The sequence below is a fragment of the Camelus bactrianus genome, chromosome 24, assembly GCF_048773025.1.
Source record: "Camelus bactrianus isolate YW-2024 breed Bactrian camel chromosome 24, ASM4877302v1, whole genome shotgun sequence".
Lineage (NCBI taxonomy): Eukaryota > Metazoa > Chordata > Mammalia > Artiodactyla > Camelidae > Camelus > Camelus bactrianus.
In genome coordinates this window covers 26757501-26779422 of record NC_133562.1, presented here as the reverse complement: position 1 = coordinate 26779422, position 21922 = coordinate 26757501, and the positions used below count along the sequence as shown (strand labels likewise).

The window sequence follows — 21922 nt, the reverse complement described above, 5'->3', positions numbered from 1 at the left end:
AGGAGAAGACTGGCCTGGTCACGTAGCTTGTCAAAGGCACAGGGTGACTACGCCCGCGAGCCGAGATTTGCAGGTGAACGCAGCTGGGCTGCAGCATCCACACTCCAGCATGAAGGCAGCTGTCTCTATTTCCCGCTCCGCCGGGTCCGCGGCGTTCCGCCTGCTGCGGTGAAGCCACACTGACCACCAGGGGGCGGGGCTGCTCGCGAGTGCTCACCCACCGCCTCCCGCACAAGTCCTGGGAGACCCGGGCATCAGTTCCGCCATAGCCTTCCTGTCCCCATGGAGGTCACAGTGCAGGGGGAGGGGACCAATTCACAGGAGATGGCTCCCTGGGGGGCAGTGCGCAGGGACGGCTTCTCAGGGCCACCGGGAGGACACAGGCCCTGGAATGGCTGGCTGGGATGAATTGCTAATTCAATCATTTAGTGGAATCTCACAACATACACAAATGTCATTTGTCCTTGTCAGCAGGTTTCAGCACTGGGGCTGACGTGTGGAGGTGCCACCTCCACTGAGGTCCCTTTGCCTCCTTCACTTTGGGACGTCCCAGGCTTGAGTGCTGGCTGGAGCTGGAATTCTTGCTGCCATCGCCAGCCATGCCTTATTTGTAATACCCACCAGGAAAAGCAGCGTCCACTGTACCCCCTCCATCCTCCTTCCTTCCTGACCCTACAGGTTTCCCCGTCACCGTTTCCTTTCTGCTTGAAGAACGTCTTTTAGGCAGATTGTTAAGAGCAGGCCAGCTGAAGACTATTCTTGCAGGTTCCCTTCACCTGAGAATGGCCCCTTATGGACCCTTAATTCCTGACAGCGGTTTCATTGGACAGAGACCTCACAGCTGGCATTTCTTTTACTTTCAGCCTCGAAAAATGTGTCATTTCCTTCTGGCCTCTGTGTTTTGATGTGAGAAACTCACCTTCACTCAGTGCACGGAAACCATCGCTTCTTTCTGGCTACTTCCCAGATTCTTCCTTCATCTCTACTTGTCAGAAGTTTCATTCTGGTGAATCTCGCATGGATTTTGTGGTTTCCCCTGTTTGGGGTTCACTCAGCTCCTTGAATCTACAGGTTTGTGTCTTTGGCTGAATTTGGAGAGTTTGGGGCCATTTCTTCAGATACTCCTCAACCCTCCCTTCTCCCCACCTCCTGGAACTCAGTGACTCACATGATTGTCCCCAGGTCCCCTCACTTTTTTTTAAGCCTCTGTTGTTCAGATCAGGGATTTTATCCATCGGTCCTCAAGGTCACGGATTTGTTCATCCGGCATCTCCACTCTGCTACGGAGTTCCCAGTGGGTTTTTAGTTTGTTTTCTGCATTTTAGTTCCGTACTTCGGTTTTTACGTGACTTCGTGACTGTGCTGGGGTTCTGTTTTTGCTTTTCCATTCAGACTTGCTCACTGAAGCATGGATTCTGCAGTTGCTTTAAATGCCCCCCTCCCTGGCCACGCAATCCCAGCACCCGCTTCCTCAGCTCCCATCTTTTCTCATTTGGGCTGTAAACTCCCTGACTCCTGGTTCAGCAGGTCCTTTTCTGTTGTATCCTGGGGATCTGGCTGTTGTGTTAGAAGACTCTGGGTCCCAGTGTCAGGTGTCCGCAGGGCTTGCCCTGGGCAGGTGTAGCCCCAGGATCCAGGCAGCTGTGGGCTGTGCTCCCACACGGGTCGGCTGCCCTGGTCTTTCCACAGTTTGGGGCTGTGTCTCCCACTGGCCCCTGCGGGGCTGCCTGAGAGGCAGACAGGGTCTCGGTAGGGAGAGAGTGGCAGTCCCCAGCACCACCCTGGTGTCTTAGGTCCTTGGGGACAAGCTGCAGGGGCTCGGTCAGTTGGCAGAATCCCCACAAGGGACAGTCCACCCCACCTGAACTGCTGCCCCTGCCCAGGCTGGGACCGTGGCCTCTGATTCCTGGGGAACTTTAAAGACATTTGCTTTTGAATCATTTTTCTTCTTATCTGTTCAATAGCCCTGAGGCTCCAGTGTGTTCAGATACATCATGAAATGTCCCTTCCTTGAAGCCCAGGTCCACCTGGACACTTCAGTTCAGCTCTGAGCCCAGCTCCATTGCCCCTGCTCTGAAATGTGACCCCCAGGTCCATGGGCCCCTCATCCCAGGACACGAGACCACACACAAACCTCTAGCAGACAAAAAAACCATGATAAAGGGTCCAACCCAACGTTTAACCCCCAGCGACCGGCCGTCCCTGAGAGATCCAGACCCGAGTGGGTGGGGCCGGGGGCATCACGGGAGGGTCCGTGACCCGAGTGGGTGGGGCCGGGGGCATCACGGGTGGATGGCTCAGTGATGAACAGGGAGCATGACACTCTGGCACGAGGCAGGGGTCCTTCCACAAGGCCTCGTGGTCACTGGGTCTCCGATGGTCCTCTGTGCAGCCTGGAGCCACTGTGACAAATCCAGACTGTGTCCTTGAAAGTGTGCCCATAAACACAGTAGGCCCAGAGCCCTGCTGTGACACTGGTCCAGGGTCCAGGACCCAGTGGAACCCTCCTGTGGACAAGACTCAGCCCCCCTTCCCCACCTGCCCTCCCTTCCATGCTTGGCATTGACATGGGGACCACTGCAGGGCACCCTCCTCAGTACAGTGTCCTCGGAGCCTGCGCCCAGAGGGCCATGCCTGCACAGTCATGCAGTGTGGGTGGAGACCTGAGGTTTGCGGGTGGAGTCAGCTGCCATCTGTCCACGGCTGCCATGGGCCAGGCAGTTTCTCTCCTGAGTGGGAGCAGAAGCAGCCCGCTCTAAGCCATATGAAGGGTCACCCCAAGCCTGAGCCTGGTGAGGACAGCGCCCACTCCATGGCAGAGCTTGCACCAGGAGAGGCAGGCGGGCCTGGGCCGCCCAGTGACTGCCCACCCTCGCAGACCAGGTCCAGGCACGCCCAGGGGTCACCTGGCCTCCTATGGGGACAGAGCAGCTCCAGGCTCCAGAACACAGAGGGAGGGCAGGCAGCAGGGTCCCGTGCCCTCACCAAACAGGAGAGGCAGGTCAAGCTCAGGATGGCTCCAGACCCCAGAGGGCAGAAAGCCAGCACAGTGGGCCCCCGCCTCGCTGTGGGGTGAACCTTGCTAGCCCATGAGAGCTGGCTGAGACTGTCACCAGCATCCGTTGAAAGATTAGGTGAACCCACCAGGCTTTTCCTATTCTGGGTCACCAACAAACTCAGCAGACATCTGGGAAGTCCCATCAGACACTGGTCTAAGCAGGGACCTTTCTCCCACAGCCACTGGAACAGCGAGCTTTATACCAACATCAAAAATGTAGCAGCAAAAAAAAAAAAAAAAAAAAAAAAGAAAAGAAAAGAAAAGAAAAGGAAAAAAAAAACCCTAAAACATAGCAGAACCCATGATCAAAACCAGTTACTATCATTCACTACTTAAAACCTACAAATACAATTTTCTGAAGTCGCTGGGCAGAAATCTCAGACTATAATCCTGGAGGCAAAACACACACGAATGTATAACTGAATTTACTGACCCATAAACAGTCCCAAATAAAACTCCCAAATAAACAGACACGCAGGCACACCCAGGCGTGCACACACACGTCCACACCCCCAGACACCCTTCCGGAAGCTTCCACCTGACACCACAAACAAGCACCTGCCTCCCCGAGGCTTACCAAATTTATAACTTTATCATACTCTGAATAGAAGCGATATTTAAAGAGCAGAGCAGAGCGCTATACAGAGGGTTATCGTGGAACGTTCATTTACATACTGGGTACACTCTTTAAAAGGCAGAAGTAGAAACACCCACTACTTGGCAGGGCAGATAAGGGGGCGTGGTGAGGTCAGACAGGGAGGATGCGCGGGCGGGGGGCCCTCAGGCATGGTGTGACTCAAGGAGATTACAGGTTAACACTGGAGGGACACAGTGTGGGTCAACGGGCGGGTAAAGGGACCCTGGCTATGACACTTGCGGGGCGCGGGCCTCGTGCGTGCCCTGGGCCAGTGCCCCTGTGCCCGCCGGCACCTGGAGGCTGGATGCTGGGGGCCGTTCCCTCCCCGTGGGCCCCGGGGCGGGGCTCCCTGAGGCCTGAGCGCAGAGTTCGCGGCTGAGTATGTAACACTGTTGTACCAGCTCCTCGGGAACCAGGGATTGGCTCCCTTCAGTCCCTCACCTCTGAGGGAGCCCTTTGCTGGCGGGAAGCATTCCGATTCCCTTGGGTGCTGAGAGCACGCATCTCAGCGGCCGGTCAGTCTATAAAGCAAATGCTGTGGCTTGCATGCTCTGGACAAGCTCGGCCGGGGAGTCCCGGCTCTCTCTGACTCAGGGTTCGTGCTTCTCAATCCTCCCCACTCCTGCTTCATCAGAAGGACGAGGCACCTGCCTGGGGCCCTTAGGTCAGACTTGGGCTCGAGCATCTCGGGAGGGGTCAGGTCTTGGGGGCAGCGCACACTGCTGCCCCCTGGGCTGAATTCCTGCTGAGAATGGAAAACAGAAATGCCAGACAGGCCCCTGCTGAGGACCAAGGCGTCGGGCCTCCGAAGATGCCGGTACAATCTTCTTACCGGCCACACAGCCACGCAGCGGGGAAGGTGGTCCACGAAGACCAAGGCAAACATTTGGCACAGAAATGAGGCACTTGCGTTTGGTGCATTAATAGGAGCTACACAGTGGACTCAGTGCCTGCTCTCACACACTCGCGCACACACAGTCACACAGGCACGCACACCCACACGTGCAGGCGCACACGCTCGATGCCCACTGCGGTTCAGCCCATCCCACCTCTGCTGCGGCAGAGTCTGTCTCTGCCCACTTTGAAACAGTCCACAAAGCACATTTCCAAAGCCCTGTGTGGTGACCGCTGGCTGCAGTGATTCCTGGTGACCTGAGGGCTGGTGCTTGACTGGGGATGCGGAGGCACCCGGGAGGCCCTTGTTTGAGGGAGAGCCCGGGGGCGAGCACCCAGGTGACGGGGAAGGAGACAGTGGTGCCCAGCTCCGTCTCTTGCTCCGCGGCGTCCGTGGAACCTTGGACCACTGCCCGACGGGCGGACGGACCACGGCACTGCAGCGCGCCCATCCACGCAGACAGCGCACCTGATCCGGGCCGCGGACACTCAGCAGAGCTGAGTCAGAGCTCCCTGGAAGGACTGAGACTCGTCTGGTCTCATACTCCTGCCAGAATGCAGGACCCGGGCAGGAGCCAACAGGCATAGACAAGACCACCGAGAGGTCCCCGGGGCAGTGTCCTCAGGGCAGTCTCCACCCCAAGACGACGGTGCGGCGTGGGGACTGAGGCTACAACTAAGCGCGTCCCACCCCTTGGAACCGTCCTCCCCAGAAAGGACGCGCGGATGGTCAGGAATTCGGAAAGGCTGCGGGCAGCAGCCACTGCCCACAGCATCGCCAGTGGGGACCCACAGCCTCCGAATCTCGGTGACCCGCCCCAGGGCAGACGCTCCGCCAAGAACCCAGCTGGGGAGGTGGCAGTAACTGGACCCCAGTACTGCACAGCACTGGCAAAGTGTTCCCATAAATAATTTGGCAGAAGTAAAACGTAACTTTTATGGAAATGGCGTTCCCCTCACGGCCAAGTGTGCCATTCAGAGCTGGGCGAGCAGAGGCGGAGGCAGTCCCTCCACAGGGACCCAAGGACCTCCTGGCCTCACTGCCCATCACACCGACCCCTTGTTCACGCCCCAGTGATCCGGAGGGCCTGACCTGCATGAACCTCCATTAGGCATGCACCCCTTTTCAGGCCCACCAATCAGCCTCTCCATGGTGATCGCCAGAGGACAGAGGCATCAGGGTGTCCGCTGGACAGAAGCCCCCCGAAACAGCTATCCCGAGGCACAGCGGCCACTCGGGCCACTGCCAAGTGGGCTGGGCTCCCCTCCCCTCGTAGACGTAAGAATGCAATTTTGGGAGCCCATCCGGCGCCCGTCTTCCTCCGCTGGGGCCCTGGGTGGCAGAAACGTGTCTTTCTGGGAAGGCCACTGGGCCGTGGGGTGGCTTGTTCTGGTGTGTAAGTTGGAGGGGCCCCTTCCCTCCTGGGCCGGGGAGGTCGGGGGCACAGCCGGCCCCTCTGGGGTCTTCCGGTGAGAGGCTCAGATCTTCCTCGGGGAGCAGATCATGATCTTGGACACGAACTTGACGATGGCGCAGGCGGGCTGCTCAGGGTCATGCTCTGCGAACAGGTGGCACACGTTGTCCGTGGTGCTGCCCTGCTTCCGGGCCATGAAACCGAAGACCCTGCAAAAGGAACGCTGGTCAGCGAGCAGCGGGCCTCGTCCCATCAGGTTCCAGCCTCTGCTCCCCCTCCCGGCCACTGCATCATCCCAGGCTCCAGCCCGCCAGCCACCTGCCCTGCCTCCCTCCACCTCGCAGACCCTGTGGGGGTGGGGCTGAGCCCAGGTGTCACAGGGGAGGAGCCCGAGGGACAGGGCTGGGACTTGCACTGCAGTGGCTACCCCAGGCCTGGCCAGAGCCCTCCAGACGCTGCACGGCTCCTGAGCGCCTCTCCTGAGTCTTGGAGGGGAGGACCCGGCTCTTCCTAAGGGGCCACCTGGTCTCTCCTCACAGACCTCGTGAGTGCCAACATCCCAGCTCTGGTCCTGAGATGGTATGGATGCTGTGGGCTCTGCCCGACGCCCACACTCCTCCCACACCCGGGCCAGAGGATGGGGGGTGAAAACACAGCAGGGCCCCCTTCTCAGGCCGCGTGATCCTGAGTTACAGGCTACACACAGGAGAGGACACTGAGAGAACAGCACGGTCAAACTATTTTCCTTAGAATTGAAGCCTTTATCTGAACAGGGTTTCTCAAGCCCTGACTTAACACAGTAACTACCATTATCTGAATCCAAATCCTTGGCAAAAGTCCTTCTCCTCCTTCTCAGGGAAACGGGGAATCTTTTTGTATAAGCCGAGTGGCTTCCACGCCAAGGGAGGGACTGGCCGATAGTGCCAAGTGGCCCCCTTGGGGCGGCCCCGTCCACGCAGCGTGGAGTGCCTTCCACCCTGTGGACCAGAGCTGGGGGTCATGCCCCACCTGCCTGGCACTTTATCAGATGCCCAGACAAATGAGGAGTGTGAAATCGGAATCCTGGAAGGGGACCCCCGAGGTTGGAGGCCGTGGCAGTCATGTTTGGGGGAATGACGCAGACGGCTCTGGAGGGTCCGAGGCCCCGCGGCCAGGCTGGAAATGCTGTGCCAACCGCCCCATGCTCTCTGTACCGTATCTTATGGGCTGGATGTACTTACTGCTCAAAGAGCAAGCAGAAAAGGTAACCCTTTGTGGACACTTTCTGTCTACAAACACTTTCATTTCTGTTTAAAGCCAGACCCCAACCCGTTGGCGTTATGGGGTCATTTCCTCTTTGGGCATCTGGGAAAGAATTCAGCTTCAGAGGCGACCATCCACTAAGAGGCTGTGGAGACCGCTGGTGACATACCTTGAGGAGGGGCCATCTGTGATCCACCTGGCAAGTCAGAGAGAAAGGGAGAGTGAGGTTCAGGCCCCTGGCCCGGCAGGTGCGGCACGGGGCTGGCACACACACACTCCTTACTTCCTGTCCTGGGGGTCCAGCACGCAGAAGATCACGCTGCTCACGGGGTAGTGCCTTAGGAAGAAGAGCCTGTGGGGGACAGGTGGGCGAGCCCGTCACTGGGCATCCCAGGGACAGTGAGGCACTGGGGCCCCCGTGAGGAGATTTGGGGCAGAAGCATATTCTGTGTTTTCACTCGCTGGAAGTGAGCAGACCTGAAGCTGGCGCTCTAGGAAAGTGGGCAGGGCCTGGGTGGGGGCTCTTTGCAGAGCGTGTGGGGGACAGGTCACAGGAAGTGATGCCCGACTGCCTGCCCTCACCCCCGGGGACCACCCCGGTCTCCAATCTGGATGCTGGCCTGTGAAACAGCATGTGAAGAGCCAGCCGCAGCCCCAGGACAGGGGCCAAACTGTCGAGGGCTGTGCTCAGGAAATCTCAGGGATGTGCTGCTAACAGGGGCCCTGCACAGCTGTGGGGGAGCCCCCAGGGGACCCCTCTCTCTGTCCTCAGTCCTGGCTCCCCATTTCCCCAGGGGACCCCTCTGTCCATGGTCCTGGGTCCCCGTTTCCCTGACAGCCTGCTCTGCTCCTATGGGCCTGGGGACATGAGGCTCCATGACCCCGTCCAGCATGGTGGTGTCCCCAGAGGCTGGTGGCTGTGCTCTCATAGGAGAAGGCAAGAAAGGAGGGGCCAGTGTCAGGGAGGGCACAGGCGGAGCCCAGGCATCTGGGGACCCCGAGGCTGGCTGTCACCGGGGACCCAGGCCCTCTGCCCATACCAGCCAGTGAGTTCAGTCCCGTCTCTTGCCACAGGAAGGACTCTGAGTGCAGTGGATGCAGCCTGCCCCCGCAGCTTTATCAGGGCACAGGGAAGCCGGAGACACAGGAAGAGCACGCAGCTGGGAGCAACAGAGATGCTCTGAAGAAAGAAGCCGTGCTCCTTGCCGGCCCCCCAACCCACCACTGCCCCATGAAGCTCCTGCCACCACCTTTAGGGCTGACAGCATGGCCCCCTGGTCAGTGAGGCCATCTGCATAACAAAGAGCAACTTCCTCTGAAATGCCTCTGACCCTGGTCCGAGGCCCTGCCCAGGGGAGGAACGCATCTGCCGCCATTCTGTCTGCACCCCCACACTCGGGCCAGGCTCCCCGGTGTCCCTCCCTGGTGTCACGCCGGAAGCCCTGCTCAGAGGGAAGCCCCGGGGGCAGAGGTGGTGCCTGCCATCTGGGCGTTCAGACGGTACTGGCGCGCTCTCACGTCTAGGAAATGAATGCTTCCTGTTAGCATCAAGCATCCTTGTGTTACTATGTTATTACATAATCACTGATGTTACGTGGATGTAAAGATCACAGGCTCGCCTGGAAGGGATGACCTCCAGCCAGGAGCAGTGACACTGAAGGGCAGGGGAGTGGCTCCTATCACAGTCTGAGTCTTCCTCAGAAACGACTTGAAAGATGTTTGCATTTGCAAAAATGACACCTTCCACGCCCGCCCCTGCCGCCCTGCACACGCACTTCCTCTGGTTGTCCGTCAGCATGATGCCCTGGGCCGACAACTTGAAGTGCACAACCGTGCACAAGGGGGGCGGCTCCTGGACCAGGGTGATGCTCAGGGCCTTCTGAATGGCCTGGTGTCCGGTGAGGGACTCCACCTCCATGGAGTTCAGGTACCACACGTTGCAGGCTGGAAGACACAGAGGGGAGGCATGTGAACCGCACATCCCTGCGGCCTGGGTGAGGTGCGGCCAAGGCCAATGCCCTTTGCTCCTAATTCCACCAGCGTGGACAGTGGCGACCCAGAGACACACCTGCCCCGAGGCCAGTGTGAGAGTCTCCCTGTCTGGGGCCAAGGAGACCCGGACGACTGTCCACCTGCTGCGTAATTTGCCCTGGCACCTGGGTGGGGTGACCCCTGGCAACAAGGCGCAGGCGGCGAGCTCATGGCCTCTGCCATGGGGACGCAGCTTCCAAGCTGCCACAGGCTGTCACCCAGGACTGGCCCTTTCAACTGGGCCCTGCAGAGAGGGTGGCCATTCCTCTTGGGCCAGGAGAAGCCTTTTTACACAAAAGCAGAGCGGCAGGGGCACGGCGGTTCATGTGACCATGTTTTGGTCCCCAAGGGACTTTTCAGCACCTGCTCATCTGGCCTTTGTGGCTACTGACTTGGGGAGAGATTATCACGATAATGTTGATGTCTGTAGGCCAAGGGTCCTGCGGGGGCAGCAGGCCTGGATCGGAACTGGGACTGACACAGACCCCTGCTGCCTTTTGGGGTCTCGGTTCTAGAGTGTTCGCTATTTTGGGCAAACTCCTGTCACCTTTGTTCTGGCCACGGAGAGCATATCCTTTAAGGATGGTCTACAGAGAGTACAGCACTAAAAGTCTCCTTTGAAAACAGAGAGGTTTTACTTGAGCAGCATTGCTGAGAAAACTGGCACAGAAGAACGATGCACATTGGGCAGAGGAAACAACAAGAAAATGCCTGTTTCCTGCATATTCCTTTGTTTCTGGAGTCATAGCTATGAAGAACTCCACAGGCAGAGAAAGGTGGAGAACGGGGGCAGCCTAGTCCAGCCTCCCGCAGACACAGGGATTCCCTCACCAGCACTTCTGAGAGTCAATGTCCACCTAGTGGGAAAGGCCTCCAAACGGGGATCTCAGGTCACGGGGCCCCTAGTCCTCTCCAGCCATGTCCATCCCTCAGAGCCACAGACCCGCAACAGCCCTGTGGTCCCTGGCTCATCCACAACCCTCTCAAGCTGGGGTCACTAGCTGGGCACCCAATGCTGCAGGAGTGACCTGGCCTGAGAAGAGTGAGCTACTGCACAAGGCTGCAGGTGACCACACACAACATGGTACAAGGTGACCACACACAAGTCAGTCCCTTTCCTGGACACCAGCAGAAGACAGTGGAATGTGGAATTATAAACACCTATCATGCACAAAAACATGACAACAAATATACATATGTACGTGTATGACTGAAACGTGATGCCGTGCACTGGAAATTGACACACTGCAACTGAGCATACTTCAATTAAAAAAAATCCACAATGCCATGCATATTAGCACCTCGCTCAAAATGAAATAGGTAGGTGTAAATCTGCTAAAATAGGTACAAGATCTATATGAGGAAAATGGCTAAAGTCCCACTAATGGAATCAAAGAACTAAATGGAGAGATGTCCCATGTTCATGGACAGGGAGACTCAACAGAGTCAAAGTGTCGTTTCTCCCCAAGCTGATCTGTGGAGTCACTGAAATTCCAACACTCTGTGGGCATCAACAGACTGGTTCTGAAGTGTCTATGGAGAGACAGGAGACCCAGGGCAGCCAGCACGGGACTGAAGGGGAAGACCTTGGTTGGAGGACTGACACTACCTGCCTTCAGGATTTACTCAAAACCTACAGCAATCAAGACAGTGTGGTGTTCGTGAAATAACAGACAGACAGATCAATGGAGCAGGACGGTCAGCCCGGAAACAGACCTACATAAGCACTGCCAACCAATCTCTGACAGAGGAGCAAAGACAGTCTCTTCAACAAATGTGGCTCGAACAACTGGACATCCACATCCAAAACCATGAATCTGGACCCAGACCTTCCACCCTTCACAGAAATTAACTCAAAATAGAACGTAGACCTAAGTGTAAAACCAAAAACTATAACTCTTATAAGACAACAAAGGAGAAAATTTCGATGACCTTGGTTTGGTGATGATTTTTAGATACAGTACAAAAGCCACGATCCATGGAGGGAAGTAATGAAAAATGGATTTCATTCCCACAAAACGTTTTTTGCCCCAAGAGAGACACTGTCAAGGGAACGGGAAGACCAGCCACCACATGGGAGAAAGTATTTGCAAAAGACAAATCGCACAGAGAACTGTATTCAGCACATATGAAGAGCCCTCGGAACTCAACAATAGGAAAACAACAACCTTATTTAAAAATGGACAAAGAGCCTTCGGAGCCATCTCAGCGAAGAAGACACACAGATGGCAAATGAGCACCTGAGAAGACACTTCACGTCAAATGTTGCCAGGGAAATGTGAAATTAAAACAACGAGATGCCATCAAAACAACAAGAGGGACCATGACCCAGCACACAGACGCCACCACATGCTGGGGAGGACGTGGGGACACAGGACACTCAGCACTGCCGGTGGGGATGCAAACGGTGTGTCCACTTTGGAAGACGGTTTGGTGCCTCCTTACAGAATGAACACACTCCTACCCTACGATCCAGCATTTGGGCTCCCCGGTCTTTACCCAAAGGAGATGAAAATTACGTCCACGTCGTAACCTGCATGTGGCTGTTTACAGCAGCTTTATTTGCAACTGCCAAAACGTGGACACAACCAAGATGTCCTTCAGGGGGCGAATGGACAAATACACTGTGGTCCGTCCTGACGATGGGATATCATTTGGTGATAAAAAGAACCACGCCACAGAGCCGTGAAGGGACATGGAGGGGTCCTGAATGCATATGACCCAGAGAAGAAAGCCAGTCTAAAGAGCTACGTGCTGTATGATTCCAACTATGCGGCACTCTGGAAAGGGCAAAACCACGGGGCCATCAAGGACCAGGGGTGGCCAGGGTGAGGGAGGGGGGCGAGTGGGTGGAGCGTGGAGACACTGTTCTGTGGGACAGCAATGCTAGACACGTGTCCTTACACAGCCGAGACGGAGCCCTCTGGTGAGCTGGTGATGATGACGGGCCCCTGCAGGCTCAGGGACTGGGATGAAGGCTGTGCACATGTGGGGACTGGGCCACATTGGAAATCCCTGTACCTTCCTGCCAGGTTTGCTGTGAACCTAGACCTGTGCTGAAAAATAAAGCTTGTTACTAAGAACACAGTGCTCCGGGGAGTCGCCGCCTGGGGTCAGCCTGGGCTGGGGGCAGCGTGAGTCCCTCTGTGGACTCACTGGTCACGTGCACATCTGCACGCCTGCAGCTGGAGGGGCAGGTCACCATGCCCTGCCTCACCACACCCCCCAAACAAAACCCAGGACTCGACCTTGATTCCACGGAATTTGGTCCTGATCAGCCTGCGGAGTCCTGGCCCTGCTGCCCCGACCCCTGGGCCCCCCAGCCCCAGTGCAGCTTCCCAACGGAAACCTCCCAGGATGCACGGGGAGGAAAGGAGCCTGGCAGTGCCCAGGACCGGGAGGTGTGGTGGACGCAGCAGGGACCCACCTGCCCCCTGCTTCAGCAGCTCCGTCGTGGAGTTGGCCACGGTCTGGGGAGAGCTTTCTGCTATTTCCTCCAATGGATCAGCCAGGAGGAGCAAGAAAACACAGACATGGGTCTGGCTCGCCGGCAAGAACCCTCGTGACAGCGGGGAAGCCCGTGACTGAGCTCGCGGAGAGAGGGGTCTCCCCAGGCGAAAACAGCCCAGCCTGGAGAAACCGTCACCATGTCCGGGGCAGGTGCAGCCCAGTGAAACACCCTCCTCGTCTCTGGGTGAATGGAGACGAACAACTGCATCTTAGAAAGCAAGTCAGCTTTGCCTGTATTTTAAACGAATCGTCTTTCTGGACCATGATGCAATTTGTGACCTCGAGGCTGTCCGGGGAAGTGGACGCCACTTTGTGTTAAATCTGTGTTGTGGGTGTTTTCAGACAGACACCAAGGGAAAGAGCTGAGCCCTTCCCACACCTCTGGCCAACAATATCAACAGCTGGTGATCGTGCAGAATTATAAAACTCACACGTAAATGGCCCTGAAGGTCCCTGAGTCCAGGCATGTTGTAATTTTGAGCCACGGGACTCTGCTCCACTGAAACTGTTCCCAAAGCCCACTATGTGAAAATACGACCGAGGGCTGTGTGTGCAGAAGGACCACCTCTTACGTGACTGGGGTGGGCTACTCAGGGCGGACCCCCAGCGTGGGAGCAGAAGGAACTTCCGGTCTGATAGTTCTCACTGCATCTGTGCGGGCGGGCGAGCCCACCCAGCCAGCCAGAGCGGCCCTGGGGCAGCCGGCAGCGTACCTCTGTCTGGAATGAGCAGTTTGCAGGGCAGAGCCAGGGGCGTGATGGAATGCTGGCACACCAAGTCCGTCAGGCTCCCTGCGGACGGGCGAAGACAAAAGAGGCATTAGCACGCTGCACCTTCTGAAAGGGGGCCCTTCTATCTTCAGCAGCGTGCACGCTCTGTTACTGGGGGGCTCTGGGCAAAGCCTCAATAACTGAGGAGCGTGGCAGGTGGGGAAGGGTTGGGGGAAGGGGACTGCGGCTGGTTCTCGGCAGAGACACCCCCTGCCCATCTGTAAAGGACCGGCCAAACCGCCTGCGGGATCCGAGGCAGCTCCCACTATGAACGGGCTTGTGGGTTCAGGACGCAAACCACGGGCTCTCGGCCACTCACCAAAATACAGCTCGTTGGGGCATCATTTCAACCGCACTCCCTTCGGGGTGCACTCGATCAAGAAATGCCGGACCAGTTCGTTGGCCAAGTCTCCAGCTGGGGCAAGAGATTCAAAAGGAAGAGAAGTTTTACAGACCGAGCGCCTGGGAAGGTGGGGACATGGGAAGGAGAGCTCGGCCCCGCAGGAGGCAGCTGAGCTGGGGGGGTCATGGCCTGGATGGGCGGCCAGAACCCCTCCAGTGACCATGCCTGGAGCTGGGGAGTCCCCGGGGGACCGTTTGCAACATCCTGCAGAACCGTCCCCAGGGACCAGACAAGCCGCTAAGAGCCAGGGATGTGGACTCCAGCTCCTTCCCCTCCTGAGTGGGAGGCCAGGGAGACCCAGACCCTGCATGATGCCCCAGAACTCATTGTGGGAAAGAGCCAGGTGGTGCCAGTCTCCTGGGTAACTGAGCCCCGAGCCAGCTGCAGGAGCCCCCGGAGGGCGGGCCCCCGCACACCTGCTTTCACCCAGCCCACGAGACCGGAGAGAAAGCACAGCATGAAACGCCAGGGAACGGCAGGTGGTCCAGGGAGGGAAAGAACAGATGAGCAGAAGGGACAGGAGCCGCCGCCCTGCGCTGACCAGCACGGCGCTCCTGGTCCTCCATGGGGACGAGCCTGCATGACCACTCATGCTTCTGACGCAGGACCAGTTGGCTCCCGTGATGCATGTTACACACAGAGACGGCATCAGCCATCTGAGCGCCGGCAATGCGCGGGACAGGTAGCCGGCAGGAAGGGTTCCAGGGCACGAAGTGACTGCGGGAACCCAGCCGTGCGGCCATGGCTGCCCACTCCCAGGGAAACCAGCGGGGCGTGGGGACCTGTGGGCCTCTTTCCGGGTTTGGCCAGCTCTCCTCTCAGATCTGTCCCTGGGCTCTGAAATCCAAATGCCACATCCAGGGGCCGGGCGAAGCCGGTGAGCCCCGATGTCTGCCCCTGCAAGAGCCCCTATTTGTGGCCTCTGCCTCAAGGCTGAGGCAGGTCAGCCTGAGAGATGGGCGGGTTGCACACCTGGAGGGGACAGTTACACACCACCGTCTGTGTTCCCTGAAAGGCGATGCACACAGGAGGGGTAAAGGTGGCCTCGCTTTAAAAGCCTCAGCGGAGACAGAGGAGCTGGGCAGCTGCGGGGCTCTGGCTCCTGCCTCCAGACTCCTGCTGTAACCGTCAGCCATGGGTTTCCCTGCAGCCCAGCGCCTGCATCCCCCACATTCAAGCCGATGCAGCTCCTGAGCTCCAGAAGCCCTGGTTTCCACTCAGGAGTGAGTGTGTGGTGGTCCCTCCTTCCTTCCTTCCTTCCCATCCCAGGCTCCCCTCTCCTGGCTGGTGTGCACACAGCATCTCCCTCCCTCACTTCCAACCACGGCCCCGGGCTCACCCCTTCCCAGCCCCTCCCCGCTGCTGTGCACACATCCACCACCTGCGTCCTGATAACCCCTGGGCCACCGAGTCTCACATTCCGCAGGGTGTAACTCACTCCAGGCGCTTTTCCACCAGGAAGCTTTAAGCAAAGTGTTCACCCAAGGACTGGGTGCTGGGCATGAGTCAGACGGAAGCGGGCAGCGGCACCTTTTTTAAACACCAGGGCTTCAGAACCTGCTTATTCTGATGCCCACTGCCCCCAGGCGAGCCCAGGTGCCCCCCGGAAGAGCCATGTGACGTGCTGACGTCCACAATCTCCGTTTAGGGGGAAAGAGAGGTAAAAAAATACTCCCATTAAAAAAAAACAAAAAACAAAAAACTCCCATTCTTTAGCGTTTGCAGCATAACGATAAGAAAAAAAAAGGCAAAGAGGAGGCTGACAGAAAAAGAAAAATGAGAGTAAGTGTTAGGGGTCAGAGAAGGGAGGAAGTAAACTGATTTGCTGGAAGCCAAGCCTGTCCCCGAGGGAGAAGGAGAGGAAGGACCTCGTGACCCTGTATGCGAGCTGGTGGCATCAGCTTTAGTTCAGGAATTTTTAAAAATGGTGTCTTCCCCAGCTCTGGTCTGGAGGGAAGCCAAGAGTCAGCAGCGAAGGGCAACCTGGCGATTGGAGCTCAGTTTCTAGGCACTGCTCCCGGCAGAGAACCAGGGTTCTGGGGAAGAGGCCGGGCCGAGCACAGTGCGTCTGCTGTTCCCGGGAGCTGGTGGCTTGCAGGCTCCCGGGGGGCCGCCAACAGGACACGGGGCCAGCTGGACGGGCCTCGCGGGGCGGAGCCGGGGGACCTGGGGCCCCGAAGGAACGGTGGTGCTGGGTTACGATGCCCGGGGAGGGAAGGGCATGGTGGGCTCCCCAAAGGCCCGCGGCCTGGGTCCGCTGCACACCCACCAGGTGCAGGACAACGCTCGCCTTGTGCGCAGGCACCATGCACTTCCCTGGGCATGATGATGTCAAGCCACGGAGCGCCCATTACAGAGCAAGAGGCCCGAGTGAACCACATGGTACCCGCTGGCCCTCGGCACTGGCCAAAGCCCTGGCCCGGAGGGCGGAAGGCTCCGTCCTCTCCCCCGAGGGGTGACCTGGTGACACCAGGCCCGCACCGGCTTGCATTTAATCCACCAGAATGCTCGGCTGGGAGGGGGAACGAAGGCCAGGCATGTGGTGAGCCGCCTCTGGTGTAAGAGGGGAGGACACGTGTGCTTGTGTGCACTGGACAGAGAGCCAGGGAGAAGACAGGGGAACTTATTAGACATTTACGCTCGGAAGTCAGAGGGACCGAGGCAGACAGGCTGAGAGTGGGCACCGTGTCCGGCATCTGACCCATGGGCTGGGTCACCTGCTCAAAGCAATCAGAAAAATAAAGCTGACAATTAACCTCTGTTCTTGAGCTGGGCAGCACTTCCTAAAACAGAGCCGAGACAGGAAATGCTGAGAAGACCCGTGAGGGCTGTTCCTGTCCCCAGGGCCTCATGGGCGGGAAGGTTAAGCAGCAGGTGGGGCTGAGCAGAGCCATCCGGGACCCACCTTTCTTGTTCAGCTGCAGGACGGAGGGCGGTGGCATGGCCACCTTCATGGCCAGCCCGTAGGCGCCCCGGAAGGAGTGGCTGTCCCTGACGATGAAGGCCCCGGGCTCCTTGTCCTTCAGCATGGCGATGGCTGCAGGAGGGGAAGAGGCGTGAGTGTGTGCGCAGCGGGGACCACGGCCTGCCTCTCTGACGGCCGCGCCCGGTGATGGCCGGGGTCTGCAGGGGCACCAGACGGAGGTGCGGCTTTCATGTACACACTCATACTACACACATGATCTCCGTCAACCCCACAGCACCTGCAAAGCCCCCGTGAGCACCCCCACCAGGAAACAGGCACACACGCCCAGACTGCACGTCCCCACAAGCAGTGGTGCCTAGCACCAAGGGAGGCCACCTGGGCCGTCTCCCGGCCTGGCATTTCTTGCGATATTAGAAAGGACACTGTCAACTTTCAACAGAAGGAAAGAAGTTTCTGATCACACTTCCCAAGTCTGCGCATGTGACCCCAAAGTCACTGCATGTTTACTACAAATTTCCCTCTCTGCCCCAGGGAACAGCAAAGATGTGGCCACGGGTGGGCCTCCATCCGGTGGTCGGGGAAGATGTGGCTGCTCTGGTCAGCGGTTCCCACCTAGGTGGGGCTGTGAGCCCCTTTTCGGTGTGGCAGTCACCTGTCGGTCAGGGCCAAGGGCTGAGCCTGGCCCCGCACTCTCCACCCGCCCCAGGTGAGCGCTGACTGTCACTTAACAAGAACATCCCTCCCTGCCTCGCCTCTGGGTCGAAGCCTGGCTCTCGCAGGCCTTCCACTGATGACACAGGAAGAAAGAGCGATGGGTCAGGGCGGTGGTAACTTCAGGCAACCCTGATGGTGCCCAGAGAGGAGCAGAGCCCAGAGCTTCCTTCACAGACCTGCACCTTTTATAGAAAGACAACTAGCAATCTGAAGCGTAATGCAGCGCAAAATGGCAGCTGTAACACCGCCCTTCTGTGGAGCCTGCAGCCCTGTCTGCAGTGGGTCAGGGCCTAGGACACAAACCCGGGAGAGCAGGAAGCCTGTCTCATCTTGGGAAATGCCCTGTCCCAGCCCCGTACGCACCGACTCCAGCCCCAACCTCCTGGCCTGGCGAGACATGGGGTTCCTTCTGCACTTCTCTGTGGGGCTGCCCCCAGCCCCGCAGGCGGGACGGGGCCCCCAGGCGGGGGCTTGCACACGGCATGCGGGGAGGGGCGGAGGGACCGGGTCTGGGGTGACCCTGACACGGCGGAGGGACCGGCAGCCTCTCCCACCTGCTCTGGGGACTGGACGGAGCAGGGTCTGGGTCACAGGCTGTTTTCCAGATCTGGGGCTGAACGTGTATGACTGTTATTCTTTAAGTAAGGGAATCTCACTCACAGAAGTCGTATTTTTTTCCACTGTGACAACCTCACTAGCTCTGCCTTTCTAAGTCATGACTCCACCCCATGGGGGTGGAGACAAGCAGCCCAGACTCGTGGGGGGCAGAGACGGCCAGCTGGGGCTGCTCCGGGCGGCTCCCGGCTCCCAGCCCCTTCCCCAGAGGCCAGGCCGCCTGGGACACGGGGGCCACATGTGGAGGGCAGCCTGAGGTCTGGGCTGGACTCACTGTTTCCTGAAGCAGACAGGAGCTCACACCCACTAGGGCACCGCCAGGCTGCAGAAGACATGCCCTCACCACCTGTCTCCGTGCAGCTGCTGCATTTAAGGACAGGGAGCAGAGGCTGAGAGACCTGAACTCCCGCCAGTTCTATGTCCACCTTTAAAAAATGCCAAGGCCCTAAGTGCCACAGTCATGTGACCAGCTGTGCCTGAAAACAGCCCCGGGGCATTTCCCCTCCTCCACCTCCCTGAAATTTCACTGCAGCTTTTCCAGGAAAAGGCACATTCCAGAGGTTACAACAGAAACTCTGGTGGCTTTCTTCCCTCGGGAGAAGTGGCACCCCCGACAGAGCAAGTAGGGGTCCACACAAAACACCCAGGAAACAGAGGAAGCTCTGCTCCTGGGGTTCGGCTGGAAAAAATCAACACCCAGGCCGCATATCAGCTATTTTGAGGTGGGGGGACGGCCCAGAAGAAATGTTCTTAAATTTGTGGCTCAGACTGACGACCACAGTAACTCCACCACCCTCTGTGTGCCCAGCAGGGCCAGCAAGGAGGTGCCCTCTGCCCAGGACTGTTCCCCAGGCCCCCCCAGGCAGGAACTTTCAGGCAAACACCAGCCACGCCTGCCTCTTCTGAGTGCCAATCCCAAATGGGGCAGGCCAGCCCTCTGCCCTGGGATGAAGGGCTGAGCTCACGCAGACCCGTAGGAGGGTCTGCTGAGAACGTTCCAGGACAGGGCCCTCGACAAGCACTCCACAGAGTCTGTGGGCAGGATGAGGGCCATGGTCACGGGGACTCTTGCCACCGGAGCAGGGAGGGGATTGGACCAGGCATCTGGCCACAGCGCAGCCCGGCCGTGAGCTCAGTCCGGCACAAAGGCCAATTCAGGGCCTCGGCAGCCCCCCAGGCCACGGGCTCCCCATATGAAACCAAAATGGGTCCATTGAGCTCCCAGGAAGTAAGGGACATTCTTAGCATTTTTATGATCTGCTTAATTGAGTAGAAGAATTTTGAATAAAAAGCTGGACAGAGCTGTTCTCTCACCTGTTTAAGCCCTCAGATCCAGGCACTTTGGGGATGTAACCCCGAGAGCTGGTGACTTCCTCCCCAGGCTGAGGGCCGGCTCCGAGCAGCAGTGGAAGCCAGGCCACCCTCTTCTCAGCCCAGAGCCCCCGGGAAGCCCCTGAAGAGTTTCATCCTTCCGGGCACCTGCCAGCCCCCCAGCAGGGGCCACAGCATCCTCTCGGAGGGAGTCCACTGCCCAGGGGCCGCCCAGGGGGCCCACGGCTCCACAGGCTGCCAGCCCCCACTTCCACTCGGGTTCTGGGGAAATAGCGCCTGACAACCCTAACTTGCTCTCAGTTCCTCCCACTGTCCTGAGACTGCACCCAGGGGCGCCGGCTGCGTGGGAGACGCTGGCCGCAGGCCCCATCACCTGTCGGGTGCTTGGTCTTCCACATGGACAAAGGCAGGGGTGCGAGGCCTAGCGTTAGAGACGCCCCCCCGGCCCTTGGCCCCCACGGCTCGAGGCCTTGGCTGTCTTCTTGTCCCAGTCTGCAGTCGTCACTGGTGACACCGCCCAGCCTGTGCTGACAGAAGCCACCAGAAACTCCACCTCACACACCATGGGCCGCTCATGGCCAGCGCCTCCCTCGTTAGGACCAAGACCTTCCAGTCCTGATGCCAAGGTCCCAGCAGTTTCCCCAAGGCAGGGAAACATTTGTCTGGGCGACAGCTCCCTGGGTCCCCCGCCCAGTCCCGCCTTCTTCGGCGCCGAGCCCTCGTCCTGCCCACGCACCTTGCTCTCTGGAGATATCCGCCTTGTACCAGAACTTGGATGTGTCTTGGACAAAGTTCACGGTCACCTGCTTCTCACCTGGATTATCTGCAAAACAGAATTTAACGACAGTCATTGCGGAGGGCGTTCTTTCCAGCAGCCTCTCACCCCGCAGGGCGCTGGGAGTTCACAGTCCCACTGGGGCACAGGCGGGGTGTCTGGGGAGCGCACTCTATCTGCCTACAGGGGAGGCCCTGGCATGGAGCAGGGCGTGCCCGCCTCATGGCACAAACACACAGTTGGCCGGGCAGGAAACCGCGTGGCGGGCGCTGCTCCCTCCTGCCAGCATCTGACCACCTCTTCCACGTCTGAACATTTCACAATTAAGTTTCCAGTGGCTCCATCCCATGTGTCTCTGACGTTAATTTAGCAGAACAGGGATCCCAAGCGAGAGGAAGAAACCAACGAATGTCTGCACTTTCTGCTGCTGAAGTCTCTGGCTTTGGGCTGGCGACACGGGAAGGACCCCCAGAGGTTCTGGATTTTTCCTCCAAGGAGCTCACAGGGCAGCCCAGCTGCAACCCCGGGGCCCTCCCTCGCCGCGTGCGAGCGTGGGCAGAGGTGAGCCTCCTGCCAGTGGGGACGCACCTACCTGGGGACGGCGTGGCCGCCTCTGAGGCCCTGGAAAAGTCCGGGAGGACGTTTGGGAAAGGAATGCTCATGGTTCTCCCGCTGTGAGGGCTGGAGAAGCCGCTGGAGGATGGGGAGGCCGAGCCGAAGGACCGGTCCCCCTCCTAGGCCCGCTTCTTCTCGGGAAGGGGTGGCTGCCCTGGCAGGGTCAGCCCCGGGCCCTGCAGGACCGGGCTGTGGTGGCCGCTGTGTCCTGGCACCACCGTGAGAAAGCCGTGAGACAGGAAGCCGTCATCGGCAGGCTCCACGGTAGCCCGCGGGGGGCCGAGGGCTGGGGATGCTCCGTGGGAACTGGCCAGCAAGGCCCCCACGTCCCCCCCAGGAGGAAGGCCAGCTCCCCTGGGGGCCGAGCAGAATCTCAGGAAGGCCTGGCCACTCGGCGGCCCTAGTGCTTCCAGGGGATCCGTCAGGGACAGCTGGTGGCCATGGAAGGGCATCTGGAGCTCGGCGGGCAGGAAGTGGGGCCTCCCGGAGCCGTCCTGGCCGGGCCCTGGGAACTTGCTGGTGCCCAGGAGGCTGCCTGCCTGCCGGCCACTCCCCAGCAGGGCCAGCGAGGATTTGGGGCTGTTCTCCGCCCACGGGTGCTCGGCGGGAGGGCTGCTGGACAGACAAAGCAATCAGAGAAGGACCAGTCCAGGGCCAGGCCCTGACACCAGCCAGGGTCCCCACCCGGCAAACCCCAGTGTCAGGGTTCAGGCCCACCTTCTGGACCCCACTCGACCCTTCACCCCAGAGGCACAGTGTGCAGCCTCGGGGACCCCGGGCAGCCCTGACCAGCTCCACACCTGCCCTGCCTCCGCCTCCCTCAGCCCTCACCTGGCAGACCCTTCTCTTCTTCAAGACAAAGCTGCACTGCGTCCACGTGTGTGGGAATTCCCTCTGGTCCCATCACACGGGCATCGACCACGTGTCTGCTTCAACCCCCCGTCCCGCTCTCCCCCAATGCCGACAGAGGTGCCTGCACAGTCAG

At 58.9% G+C, this 21922-nt stretch overlaps 1 protein-coding gene across 1 annotated transcript in view; it reads right to left on the bottom strand.

Annotated features, from left to right (window-relative positions):
• Nucleotides 1–3643: 3643 nt before the first annotated feature.
• The window catches only part of LOC141574924 (tensin-3-like), a 66621-nt gene continuing 48342 nt past the window's right edge, over nt 3644–21922 (bottom strand). The window contains 10 exon segments of the mRNA XM_074352308.1: nt 3644–6213; nt 7416–7442; nt 7530–7598; nt 9022–9190; nt 12705–12783; nt 13502–13578; nt 13877–13972; nt 16866–16997; nt 20284–20370; nt 20915–21552. Of these exon segments, the coding sequence (XP_074208409.1) occupies nt 6069–6213; nt 7416–7442; nt 7530–7598; nt 9022–9190; nt 12705–12783; nt 13502–13578; nt 13877–13972; nt 16866–16997; nt 20284–20370; nt 20915–21552 (1519 nt within the window). The 3' untranslated portion in view covers nt 3644–6068.